General features: G+C 48.4%; 1 protein-coding gene and 1 long non-coding RNA gene across 3 annotated transcripts in view; one reads left to right on the top strand and one right to left on the bottom strand.

Annotated features, from left to right (window-relative positions):
- Positions 1 to 1,624: 1,624 nt before the first annotated feature.
- Positions 1,625 to 4,051, bottom strand: LOC147650233 (uncharacterized). Its single transcript, XR_015277134.1, has 2 exons — positions 3,418 to 4,051; positions 1,625 to 2,123 (listed from the first exon to the last, which is right to left on the bottom strand). It is a non-coding gene; the product is annotated as an uncharacterized LOC147650233 (long non-coding RNA).
- Positions 4,052 to 4,109: 58 nt separating this feature from the next.
- The window catches only part of MMP24 (matrix metallopeptidase 24), a 44,192-nt gene continuing 34,728 nt past the window's right edge, over positions 4,110 to 13,573 (top strand). Inside the window, exons 1-3 of one of the 2 annotated variants that reach the window (XM_086853463.1) lie at positions 4,110 to 4,249; positions 6,677 to 6,825; positions 12,885 to 13,001. In XM_086853463.1, coding sequence (XP_086709589.1) covers positions 4,151 to 4,249; positions 6,677 to 6,825; positions 12,885 to 13,001 — 365 coding nt within the window. In that variant the 5' untranslated portion in view covers positions 4,110 to 4,150. Of the gene's footprint in view, positions 4,254 to 6,676; positions 6,826 to 12,884; positions 13,002 to 13,573 lie in introns of both variants that reach the window. The other variant, XM_086853464.1, reaches the window with a different exon arrangement.

Below are 13,573 nucleotides of genomic sequence, written 5' to 3'. Positions count from 1 at the left end.
GGGCCAGTCTGGGAGCCTGTTCCTTTCCCCTTCCCCGAGGGCAGAGTGTTGGTGAGGGCTGCAGTTGGAGGCTGTGTCTGCCCTGACAGCCGGTACCGTGGGGCTGTGGATGCTGCTGCCAGCGTGGGCTTGTCTGAGCCGGGCCTTGTGCCTCTTTCAGGTGTCCCTGCTGCAGTCACAGCTGGCCCGAGACCGACAGCACCACCTGGAGAGCTGTGCAGGGAGCAGGCACGAGACACTCCCGTCGAGTCACAGGGAGCAGAAGGGATCTCCTTGCTTCCTAAACTTCTTAGAGAGGAGCCATGGAGCAGCTGGATGTAGTATTAGCCTTAGATTTTGTCAATAGTTTCTGCTTAAAGGATAGTATAGGTGTAATTTGTCGCCCTGAGAATTAAACCTTCTGATCTTGTTTTCATAGTTTCTAGCCACCTTCATAGGACAGAAACTATAAACATAGATGTTTATGCATTCCATTAAAGAAATGTCTTTTGATGAACGTTTATCACGACCAATGTGGTTAGGAAGGTAGTAGCCTAACTATCCAATCCCTGATCATTATCGAGACTCTATAACAAACACTAAAATGTTTTAGAACATTAGAACATTAGAACAAAGAGAATAAAACACTCTCTTTTTTCTATCATACACATTGAGCTGTGTCTGTGTGAATCATTTTGTGTCCAAGAGTCACAGTATTGGAACCTTTATACAAATGTGTTCCATAGGATGAAGAATATATTTATAGACAAATTAAGAGTTTATTTTGATCACAATTAAACATACTACCCAGTACATGGAACTGTAACTTCCAGTATATTGCATTATATTTGAAGCATCTTTGAAGCAATTCTATTCAAGCCAGCAAAACCAATTCTGAATTAGAGATTGATCACCCAAACCAATGATCATGGGCAAAGATTTCTCTCAGCCTCAAGGAGTGACACTGAGGGACATTGTCACTCCAGGGAGGAATCTGCAGAAAGGAGACATGTGCCATAATCCACTTTGGTGAGGCCAGGAGACTCCTGCCATGTGTGGAGCTTTTTCATTTGTCCTTAGGAAACTGCAACCTGCTTTATTCTGAGAGTCACAGAATCTCAGGCTGGGTGAGGTTGGAGGTACTTCTGGAGGTCACTTTGCACAACCCCTGCCCCATCAGGACCACCCAGAGCCAGCTGCCCAGGATGTGTCCAGGTGGCTTTTGAGTCTCTCCCAGGGTGGAGGCTGCATCACCTCCCTGGGCACCTGCACCAGTGCTCGGCCACCTTCCCAGTGCAGAAGTGTCTCCTGAGCTCACAGGGCCCCTCCTGTGTGTCACTTTGTGCCCGTGGCCCCTGGGGCTGTCCCTGACCCCATCCCCTCTGCAGCCCCACCCTGGGTATTTATCCCCAGGGATGAGATGCCCTGAGCGTGCTGTGCTCCAGGCTGGGCAGTCCCAGCTCTCTCAGCCTCTCCTCATGGCAGAGATGCTCCAGCCCCTCCATCATGGCCCATCACAGCAAGAGAAAACTCCTCTCCCTACAGGAACTCATGGAAGACTATTGTAGAGTTAGTAACTGACTTAAAATCCCAGATGTTGTCTCTACGTTGTCTGTTGTAAAAGAAGTCAGGCAGGGGGAGGAAAAGTGTTCTGAAGGTTTTATTCTGATTCTTTTTATAATTTTAGTTTTGTTAAAGTTTTCTTCTGTCTTGGTTTGAAAGACAGGTGTCTGCTAGGGAGGGCAGGAGCCTCCCTTGGAATGAAAATGTAAACCCCCTCCCTCCAAATTACTATAATTTTGAAATCAAGGGTCTCTCAGGCAGAGATCTGGGGATAGAAATAGCAGTTCTTTACTATTATGTGCAACAAGGCAAACAACAATAACTACAGCATTAACAACAAAACAGAACCAAGGACCCTGTGACAACCTTCTCAGCCAAGGCAGGAAGGGATGGAGGAGAGGCTTTGCTTCACAAACCCCCTCGGGCGGGCAGTCCCGGTGCTCCTGCAGGGCTCTGAGGAACACTCAGCTGGAACAGCAGGGATGAGCTGAGATCCTGGGCCAGTGGATGAGGTGGATCAGCAGCTCCACAGCAGTGGCTGGCACTGCCACATCTCAGCAGGACAGGGGGCATGAGGCTCACTAATGAAGAAGGAAGAAGCATTAGTATCTCCATCTGGGTGATGGCGAATTCCCTTCTCCAAAACCTCAACAGCCGGGCGGCACCTCCGGGGGAACAAACGAGAGCTCCAGAGCATCTGTCAGGGTGAGTGCAAGCAGCGGGCTGCCAGCCCCGGCTGCCAAGGGGAGCTGCAATCCCTGCCCCGGCTGCCGAGGGCTCTGCTCCCTGTGCGGACCAGGCCTGGTGTGGCCAGGGCACACACAGAGATTTCAGGGGCACGAGTGCCAATAGTGTCCAGTGGCTTTGGGCTGATCCCTTTGGTCCCTGCTCCCTCCTGGCCATGGCCAGAGCCACCTGGGTTGGCCCTTGCACGGGGCTCTCCTTGGGTCCCTGCAGATCCAGATCTGACCATGGCTCTGTTCCTCTCTCTTGCAGCCCTTGATGACAAGGCACAGGAAATCAGCCCTGCCATCAGAAGGCTGGCTCTGGAAACAGCCTTTGTCCTCCAGGCAGTAGAGACAGCCCCAGGCTCCCGTAAGAGCTCCATCTTGCAGAAGCAGTAAGATCAGTTCCGCAGGGCACGCAAGAACCACCCTTGTCTGTGAGCCCATGGCTGGCTGTGCTGCTGGAGCTCTGAGGAGAGCTGATTTGAGAGGCTCTCTGTCTGCCAGGGCCATCTGAGCTGGGGTGGGGTGGTTCTTTCCTTTAAGATTGTTTTTCCCTTCTTTTTATTTTTTCCTTTCTTCTTTAGGATGTAAATATAGAATGTGCTATTACACCCAGACTCCCAGGAGCTTTCTTTGATGACAGGAACAAAGTTAAACTCACACCCCTAAGAAAGTTTAACCAGACTTCTGTAGTTCTATCATTTTGACAACAAAGATCAGTTCATCCTAGTAGTGCATTGGGGTCACAGTAAGGATTCTGGGAAGGATCTGAAAGCTCCATGTCAGCTGGCATAGACTGTGCTGTTGAGAGCATGGGGATGTCTTTGCAGAGAAATGCACTGAAGTTTATAGAGCAGAACTGCAGGGGCTCAGTGACAGTGGGATGGAGCCGGTCTCTCTGCCCAAAGTACTGGCAGGGGTTGGTGGACAGAGGGGACAGAGGAACGGAGCACTGCTTGCCTCCATCCTCACAACCCCTCTAGTTAGACAGTGTGCCTCAAATGGAGCATGGGTTTGTCATTCCCATCCAGGACAGGGAATGAAGAAAAGAAGAAAACTCAGAACAGAACAGAACCCAGAGTGATCTTGAAGGGCTGAAGCAGCAGAGGGATGATCTTCTGGCTGCTGGTACTTTCCAAGTGCTTACCCGGCTGAGAAGAGGCTCCAAGGTGCCAAGCTGCTCAGGGACAGAACTGGCTGCCTGCAGCAAGCAATCCCCTGCCAAGGAGACCGAATTGCAGGGGAACAGGAGGAAGCTATGATTTGGCCTGGCAGGAGGTACGGGCTCCTGTAGCCCGTGAAAGACAGGGCTGGCTGTGCCGGTATCGGGGTGAGTCCTGCTGATCCTGATGTGCTGGGAGTGTCCTGGAAAATAGGACACAATTGGAAGGAGAGAGACTGGTGAAGTTCGTGGCTGAGCTTGATCTGCCGCCCGCTTCCTCTGGTACATAGGAGTTCATCTGGAAAGGCCTTCCACAAGCTAGAGCTAGTAAATATGCACGACACAGCCCTCATTCCCTGAGGAACGTCCCTGCTGACTGCCCCTCCAACTGTCCTGCTGTGGGCTACCCGCAGCTGGCATCACATTCTCTCCGGAGATGGTCACACCGAAGAACTGCCTTTCTAAAAAATACATTGCATATTCCACGCTTCGCAATGCCGGCCGGTCACGGCGACCCGCGGCCGCAGTCGCCGCGGGGGAGCGCCGGGCCGTCCCGCAGAGGAAGCGGCGGATTCCGCTGCCCGCCTTCCCCTTCCTCTTTCCCCGTCCCCCTTCCCCCTTCCCCTTCCGGGCAGCCGCGCAGCCGCAGCTGCGGCGCCGGGGCCGGACCGCTCCGAGCCCCGCCGGTGCCGACCCGGGCCCGGGCCCCGCCGGGGCCATGGCGCGCTGCCCGCGCCGGGCGCTGGGCGCGGCGGGGCCGCTGCTGCCGCTGCTCTGCGCGCTGCTCCGCGCCGCCGCCGACACCAGCACCGGCCGGGTAGGTCCGTGAGCGGGGCCGGGCGGGGCCGCTGTATGCGCTGGGTGTCTCGGGGTGGGCCGGAAAGCTGGACGGGCAGCGGTTCCTCCGCCTCCGCCGCTACAAGCGGCGCTACATCATCTCCCGCAGGGCCGGGCTGAGCTCGGGTGTGCGGGCGCAGCTCCTCTGGCCGCGCCTCAGCAAGTTGGGACCGGCCGGAGAAGCAGCTGTGCCCTTCCTGTGCGATCATAAGCATCAGTCTCCGGGAGCAGCTTCTCGGAGTGTCCGGGTGGCCATCGTGTCCCCTGTTCCTGCTGCTGCCTCCGAGTGCGGCCGGGAGGAAAGGGGGATACGCGAGTGCAGCCCCACTCCGAGCTGTTTTGGTTATTGTGCTCTGCCCTCGCTGCTCGAAGGCAGCTAATGTTGGTTATAATGGAGTGTCCCATCATTGTTGTGCTTGTCAGAGGCCAAGGCAGGGGTAGCAAATGCTCTTGGAGCAGTTTTGCAGCTTGACTTTGTCTGGAGCCATTGGTTATGTCCGTGTTCAGTAGCGTTGTATGTGCCCTTGGTGAACTTTGGCATGCCCAGTCCGTGCTCTCGTGGGGCTTCCCTACCCCACCTGGAGCACTGGCTCCAGCTCTGGGGCTTCCAACACGAGATCAACAAGGAGCTGCTGGTGCAAGACCAGACAAGGCCATGGAGATGCTCTGAAGGCTGGAGCTCCACTGCTCTGAGCCAGGCTGGGAGAGCTGGGGGTGTTCACCTGGAGAAGGCTCTGAGGAGACCTCAGAGCCCCTTCCAGGGCCTAAAGGGGCTTCAAGAGAGCTGGAGAAGGACTTTGAACAAGGGTCTGGAGGGACAGGACACAGGGAATGGCTTCTCACTGCCATCAGGCAGGGATAGATAGGATATTGGGAAGGAATGTGAGGATGGGGAGGCCTTGGCACAGGATGCCCAGAGCAGCTGTGGCTGCCCTTATCCCTGGAAGCATGCAAGACCAGGTTGGACAGGGCTTGGAGCAGCCAACTAGACCATAGTGGAAGGTGTCCCTGCCCATGGCAGGGGAGTGGAATGAGATGGGCTTTCCAGCCCTTCTATGATTCTTTCTCCTGCTTTGGAAGCAAGGCTCTTCTCTCTCCCTGGTGGCTTCTGGCATCTTCTTGTTGCCACAAAGAAACAGGGATTGTTCTCCCACTTGTGCCTCTCCTGACTTGAGTCCCTTTCCTGCTGCTGTGTTATGTTAAGAGAGAACAAGCATCTTCTCTCCCCCTTCCCTGAGTAATCATACTGTCAGTGAGAGAACAGGTCCTGCAGATGATGTATCAATTTTTATGTGGTGAGGATTGTCTTGTGGGTCAGATGGACTGGGAAAAAGCTTATGGGATGTATGTTGGTCTCATAGTAATCCTAGTCTAAGAATTTAATCAATCAGAGGAATTAAGTACTAGGGGGTGTGCATGAAAAGTTATGGGGAAAAGTTTATGAAAACAAGTTTTTATTATTGTTTTTATTACTATTATTATTAGTTAATAGTACTAATAATAGTTAACTAATAATTAGTTAATAGTCTAATAATTAGACTTAATAGTCTTGTTTCTCCTCGTATCAAAGTGAGGGAGGGGAAGAGAGGAGAGGAAAAAATCCTGAATAATTGTATGTTTTTGGAAGTGCTCTCCTTAGCATTTTGACAGGTTTGATATGCAGTTTTATCTAAGGCTGCATTTTAGGGTGAAGGCAGGGAAAAGGACAGAGCTCCTTGAGGAGAGTTGGCTATTTTCCTTTTCTGACAGCTTGCTTGTATTAGCTATTGATTGAGGAAGCATCCACTTAATCAGGGTCTTCAAACTTTCCGAGTGTGGTTTTTTTGGTTGTTCGATTTTCTTTTTGGGTTTTGGGGAGGGGTTTTTTTGTTGTTGTTTGTTTTGGTTCATTTGGGGTTTTTTTTAGAATTACTCCTGTGCTCACTGCCAGTGCAGAGCTGAACTTGTGTTTTCAGGGATTTCTCAGGGCTGTTAAGCTGTTTTTTTGGAATGATGGTCCAGAGACAGCAGTGGGTAATGGGCAGTGGGCTCGTGGGAGCTTGCTGCTGTGGGAACTGAGGAGTCTCATGATGGCAAGGGGACAGCGTGCACGGGAAGTCCCTGGAATGAGAACAAAGCTTCTTGGGAATTTCTGGTGCTCCAAATACCTAAGTCTGCCCCAGTTGCACAGTAGGGATGATGCTTATTTTTAAGTGGCAGGTCTGTCTTATCCTGTCAGGACAGATAATATTAAGCTGGGTCTTCAGCCCTTCCTAGGAATTAGCTGATATTACCAAACCTAACCAAAAAAGGCAAGATGGCTGAATTTTCTGGGCTACTTTGTCACTTTTTCTTTTGAGGAAATGTTCTGAACTGTTAAATTGATAACTTACTGTGGCATCTTACCATCTGTTTCTTTCTTTTTCAGGGTTGGTTAAAAACTTATGGCTACTTACTTCCATCTGACAGCCAGATGTCTCCTTTGCAGTCAGGAAAAGCTGTGCAGTCTGCAGTTGCCACTATGCAACAGTTTTATGGAATCCCAGTAACAGGAGTTTTGGACCAGACAACTATTGAGTAAGATTAATATAGGCTACTTTTGTCTTTTTCTTCCTTAATGCATTGTCATTTCCTGGGTAATTATTCCAGGTGCACATCCTCAAAGGAGATAGAGTTGCCTGATTGACTGTACCAGAGACATCTTGGTTATGAAAAGGTGTCTCTAACAAAAACCTCTGGACAATTCTAATTTTCTTTTTGCCAACAGTATTTTTTGTGAGTATGAGGAGAAGCTCTTGTTACTGTTGTCCTTTGAACACAGATCCCCATTGCTGGTGCACAGCCTAAGTGTGAATCCTGTGAGCTTCTGAATGTGGAGAACATCAAGGGTTTAATTTTTTTCCATCTGTCTGAATTTAGGTTAAAATTCTGGCTCTAGAAATGGCTTCTAATCTATTTCCTAATTAATTGGATTTGTGTATCTCCGTAGATGCTATTTGTGGAGATCCATAGTTTGAACTGAATTATTGTAGTCTAATGACAAGTAGTCAAGGCTACTTAGCTGCCCATAGTTGCCATTTGTTGGAGATTAGCTGTTCTCTACTGTATGTTGACCATGTGTTGTTGATTGTGATCAGAGTTTTGATAGCTCAGAAGCATTGGTGTAAATCACCAGGGCTGGAGGGACTTTGCTTTTTAGTCTTCTCTTCAATGTGGGTTGCAAAGGGTGGTTTGAAAGTGGCTCCTTGTCTGGTTGCCAGGGTGTCTTGTAGTGGCTGGATCCATCTGCTGTTGCTCTGGGGAGCATCTAAAGCACAATGCAGAGAAGGTCTTCCTAAGGCTTTCTGGGGAAAAAGGCATCTCATGGTGATCAAGAAGAGGAAGCCCAGTGGAACTTGCTTAGACCCTGTTTAGTTGTCCCTTGCCATTGCTACATTAGCAGACCCTTTCAGAGCATGCTCTGCCTGGTTCATCATCTCTTCTGGTAAGGCACACTGCTGGCAAAAGGGACATGGTAGCATAAAAGAAAGGGCCACAAAGTAACCAAATAATGGAAAGAACATAGGGGTTTGGTTTTATGCCTTCCAGACTGCAAGAAGAGGGAAAAACAGAAGAAATTACTGAATTGGAAAGGAGTGGATCATCCTGGGCTGGGACTACCTCTCCAGTGAGCATAGCACTCCCTCCTTTAGCTCACAGGAAGAGCCCCTTGCTCTCCATTGAGGGACTGAGAAAATTCTGTTTGATTTTCAAATGAGTTGAAAACAAAATGCTTTTTAAAGGGGATTTTCCATCTGAGATCTCTTAATAACACCGTTTGTATGTGAATGCCAAAGCAGAGCCATCGAGCAAGGCTCTGTGTGTGCAGTTAGTGTGTAGAGGCTTGGATTTGGGATGCTGATGACTTGGAAGGGGATGAAGAAAGAAGGGGCTGTGATATTGGGGTGCTAGGCTGGGAAGTTAGTGAGCTGCTTCTGCTGCCTTGTGGGTGACAGGGGAAGGGAACAAACTGTGTGTGGGAGTCCTTGCTTTAGTAAGTAAAAGTTTTCCTGAAGGAAAGTGATGCCTGCATTTTAGTGAGTTTGTATTTATGGGCAGGCCTTGATCAGTGCATAAACACCCAAAGGCTGATGAGTGAAAAACCTGGATGGTTCCCTCTTCTGAAACTAAGTCTTCAAAAGCTTGAGACCTCAGCTGCACCCAAACACTGGTGTGCTTTGGAGGCATGTTGGGTTGCTCTGTCTCCATCTGTCCTGAGTCAGTGGGTCCATATATTGTATGGACAGGTGGAATTTGCCTAGAATTTGCATGAATGGAAAAAGAGGTCTAGATTGCAGTTAGCAGTGAGTCTGTCCTTTAGACTGCAGGGGCAATCTGCCTGGGCTGTGTTGGGCTGTCACTTCCTCAGACCTGGTTGTGGAAGCTGAGCAGAAGGAAGAGAGTTGGCAGGGCAGGCTGCCTCCAAGGGCTCTGAATTACTCAAGCATTGATTAAGCCGTTGTTTCAGTTTGTGTTAGGAGTTTTGAGACTGAAATCAGGAATTTTTCTGTCACTTTCATCAATGTCATAAGTTCTGTCTCTTTAAAGTAACTTTAAGAATCAGAGTTATTTACACTTACTATGGAAGCCTAAAGTTTCTCATCTCCTTTCCCGCCTGTCCTCAAATCCAGGACTTGTTCTTTCCTCCAAGATTGGTACCCAAGCATGTGGAAGCCACCATGTAAGTGCTGCTAGTGGGAGATGGAAGAAGCACCACCACTGGTGATGCTTTTTGGTACCCAAAAGGAAGGTTGGGTGGGGATCCATTCAGCAGAGGATATGTAGTTTCCTGTAAAGAGAGCAGGGAGAATAGATTAAATAGCCTCCTCAGACCCTGCAGCTGATGATGCCTCAACAGATTTGGTGTCTTCCTGCAGCTGGTGGGCTGAACTGTGGTTTTGCTGAGCAGCAGGGCAAGGATATAGTCCTGGAGCGTGCTGTAGAGAAAGCACGCTAGTGCTGAACAAAAGTGCTGATTTGTCTTTGTCATGGTCAATCACATGGCCTTGGAAGGAGCCAAGAAATTATCTTGCTTGTATTAGAAGTGTATTGTGCTTTGTCTTGAGCCTATTGTGTAGCTCTCACCTTGGGGTGCATCACAGCTCTTTAAAGATACCACTGCCACCAGCTCAAGAGTAGGGGATTGAAAGTGACACCTCCCTCTCTTTAGGAGAGTCTTGTGAAGGGTTTTGAGCCTGAGCTGGGGAAAGTAGCCGTATCTGGACAAGAACTGGATGTCACTGCTTTTGGAATTGCTTATTTTCTGATGCCAAGCAGCTGGAGGAATGCAACAGTCTGTGCCTCAAGAGTGCCAAGTATAAATTTTGATGATCCAGTGTTACTAGTGTTCCCATTTAAAAAAAATAAGGAGGGGGGAATCAACCATAAGTATCTGAATCATGGTTTAAGTAGTTGTCTTTTGTTGTTTCTGATGTGATTATTTCCCCTGGAACAGAGAGGGGGTTATCCAAACTGCTCAGTAGAGAATGGCTGTCATAAAGCTCAGCTGCAGATGATTAACAGCAGCAAGGTACAGCTTTGTAGATATTTTGCCACAGACCTGCCCTGCTCAGAGGAGAGATGGCTGGATTTGTACCCTGGTCCATGTGATTAGACCAGGGCCCATATGTCTGGGAAATAAGTTGAATCAGGGAACTGATCCAGATAAACATTCTCAACTTGACATTAGCTCAGGCTGACGACAGCTCGGGTACTGCTGAGCTCCAACCAGGTAGCTGGGCTCTGTTGCTTGGCTTCAGACAGGCAGTAGCTAAGCTCTGGAACAAACTCTGGCAGAATATGGGGGCACAGACAGGCCTAAGTGAAATGGAGTTTTTATATAGTTTAAAAACTATATAAAGAGGAGCTAAGGGCCATGGGCAGCATGAGTCTCAGCAGCTCTACCTTGGAAGCTTTGTCTCAGGAAGTCATTAAAGCCCCAGGTGTCAGTATTGCAGCTTCCTCTGGAACAGCCTGATGCCCTATGCCTGTACCTGGAGCTGGCAGAGGGGCAGGGAATTTGACTGTTGGAGGGAATTCACTTTCTGTGAGGTCTCTGTGCAGTTCTGGCTTTGATAACAGTGGGCTGAGCTGTGTGGGGGTGGATTCCTGTGGCCAGCTGGGCGTAGGGCAAGTGTTGGGAGCTTGGAAAGGTGTTCTTACAGGAAACAGATGCTGAGATGTCAGCACTGTCCTTCTGGTGTGTCAGCACTGCCCTGGACAGCCCCAGTGACTTCTCTACACATGCAAGCTGGTTTGGTAGTACTGCTCTGTTAATTTTTTGTCTTCTAGATGATACTAATGAGGATAAAACAGAAGGTCATTTTCTGACTATAGTCAGGTCCTGATGATGGTGATGTTCAGACTGCTGGAGTACCCATGAAGCTCAAGAGGTGAAAACCTGACTCACACTATGGGTTGTGTAAGGTTATGATAAAAACATTGTATCATAACATATGAGTAGAACTAAAAAAAGCTCTGAAAACTCAGGAAATATCTGGGAGAACACAGGTGACAGTTAAGCTGGAGGTCTCTCTAGGAAAGTGCTAGAAGCAATGCAAAAGAGCACAAATAAAGAACGCTTGGAAAAACACTGTGTGTTCAGGTTGAATTGATATTTCTAAAAACAAATCTTAGATGTACTGCTTTTCTTTGAAGGTGGCAGCAGTTGTGTGGGCAAGACAGATCCAATTTCCACAGGTTGCCTGGATTTCTGAAGGATGTACAGTGCTGATAAATGTGAGGTGATGTAAGTGGGGAAGATCTGTGCTGGCTTTATATACACAGCTAAGGTTCTTGTCAGGTACAGTGCAATGTGTATAACAGCTCTCATTTGCTCTGTTCTTCGTGGAGAAACGATGACAGATGACTGCACTTAAATTTATAAGCAACCAGAATTACATATAGGAAGTGGAATCAGGAAAGGGCTACATGGCTGCCTGAATTGGGAGCAGGTGTGTGTCTTCTGACAGAGTTTTCTGGTGAGGCACAGTGTCTGTCTGTCTGGTTGGTTTTAATTTGAAAGGTGTCCTGGCAAAAAGTCTTGTAAACCGTCTAGTGGTGATGGGAGACCCTTCCTCCCTAAAGCTCTGGGGCTAATATTTTTTGGTGAATAAGATACATTGTTTAGGCGCAAGTGTTGACTACTTGCCACTGGCTGGCTGCAGATGATGGGGGAATGTCTGCATTTGGAGGCCAGAAATTGTCCCTTGGATGGCCAAGGATGTGGGAAAAACCTTATTGAGGAGGGGGGAGAGAATTTGCTGTCCTGTGAGAAATGGCAGGACTGGCTAGAATGCTTTTCTTGTGTGTAACAAGGCAGTGGCATGTCCTACAAAGTGTTTTTAAGGGCTTTATGTCACTTGCCTTTACCATCAGAGTAAGAGGATCAAATGCATGAAATGCCTGAAGAATTCCAGTGGATGAGGGAGCTGTGGCCAGAGACTGCTTGCATTATTCCTGGGCTCTGCTCTCCTCTCCTGGATGCACTGCAAAATCTTAAAGGATATGACTGGGGACAGGTGGACACCAGTACCTGTAGTTCCTCAGACTCTGTCTCCTTCTGCCAGCTGCCACATACAATGATGGGCAGATTTGTTTCTCTGTATGCCACTTCTGGGTTCTCTGGATTGTGCCCACATGAGCAAGTGTATTTTGAGGAACAGTTCTCCTTCTCCTTGATTCTCTGTCAGAGAATCATTGAGGTTGGAAGGAACATCTTGTGGTCATCTGCTCCAATGCTCTGCTAGAATAGGGACATCCCGAGCAGGCTGCCCAGGACCATTTCCATTTTGGTTTTGAATGTCTCTGAGGATGGAGATTCTGCCTCTTCTCTGGGCAGCCTCTGTCAGTGTTTGACCACACCCAAGCTGCTGTAAAAAAGAAACAGATCTGTCAAGGCTGGAGGTAAAGGAGGTAGGGAAGGAGTGGACTCCTCTGGTAATACTGACTGGATCCCCATGCAAGGGACAGCCTTTGCTCCTTTGTTCTTCCAGTTCGCTTGGCAGTAGAGACTAGAGTTTCCTATGTAATGAGTGGCATCAAGAGTCAGAGGTTATGGGGAGAACCTAATGGAATTTGGTGTGTGTGACCCAGAAACTGGAGGGATATGTTCTGATCATTGCAGGTGAAAGCCTTAGTTATTATCTGGAAGGGTTATGTTTGCACTTGTTCAGTTTTACCTAGTGAGGTATGAACTGGATTTTTTTTCAGTGGTACAGGACCACTTTACCAAATGGAGAGTGAATCCAGTAGGTAATAGGTGAGTTTGATCCCAGGGCACATCCACCTGTGATTCTGATTTGGGTCTCTTGTGGCATTATCATTATTAAACTCTTGTCAAGCATAGGGACTATGTGATCTGGAATCTGTTTCCACAGGCAAAAAATGAAGTGGTTTTGGTGTGCTGAGGTGTGTGGATTGCTAGCAGAGGTGGGTAGCACAGCCCTATGCAGAGGATAAACCTGACAGAGGGGGGACTGAACCCTTCTTGGGGTCAGCCATTTCTCAGAGGTCTTCCAGTCACCTCCTGAGTTCTCTAGAATCTCTTCTCCAAACTCCTAATGTGTAGCTTGTTTGTTTTTTCCCTTTACTTGCAGATGGATGAAGAAGCCTCGATGTGGAGTTCCAGATCATCCTCACCTACGTCGCAGCCGGAGGAAAAAGCGGTATGCACTCACTGGCCAGAAGTGGAGACAGAAGCACATAACCTACAGGTACAGCCCCTCCCTCCCCCTTTTTGATGTGGAAAAAATGGTCTGTACTTGTTTGGCATTGTATTTGTAAGTACTTCTAAATTGAAACTAGATCCTCCCTAAAACGTCTAGTCCAGGCTTTCATTCTCAGAATGTTGTGGAGGAGAATACTGTCAGAGCACTGGAGTACCTGAAGAGTCTGTTATCAATTAGAAAATAATGATCAGTAAAGGCAGCTAAATCACAGCCATCAGTTGTGCAATTTCGGCAGAAAAATCTTAGTAAAAGGCCCTTTTTCCTCCATTAGAAATCTAAGGCTCTACTCTTTAGATCATGTGTCACCTTTAACAAACCATTAAAGCAGAAGGAATATCACTGTTTGGGGATGAGATGCTTTCTCCTTCTACTGATTTGCAACATTTATTTTTGCAGAGGTTTTACTTTTGCTCCTGCAATAGAGCTCTTGCTTTTATCCAGACTTAGGCCAGCTGGGATGAGCTACAGGTGTCAAGGGAGTGTTACAGAGGGGCAGTGTTTCCCAGAGGCATGTTCCAAGTCAGTCAGGCTTTTGAAAGGCAATTGCTGAAAGATGG

The sequence above is a fragment of the Cyanistes caeruleus genome, chromosome 16 (assembly GCF_971803275.1).
Source record: "Cyanistes caeruleus chromosome 16, bCyaCae1.hap1.1, whole genome shotgun sequence".
In the NCBI taxonomy this organism is placed as follows: domain Eukaryota; kingdom Metazoa; phylum Chordata; class Aves; order Passeriformes; family Paridae; genus Cyanistes; species Cyanistes caeruleus.
This window is presented reverse-complemented; position numbering and strand designations above follow the sequence as displayed.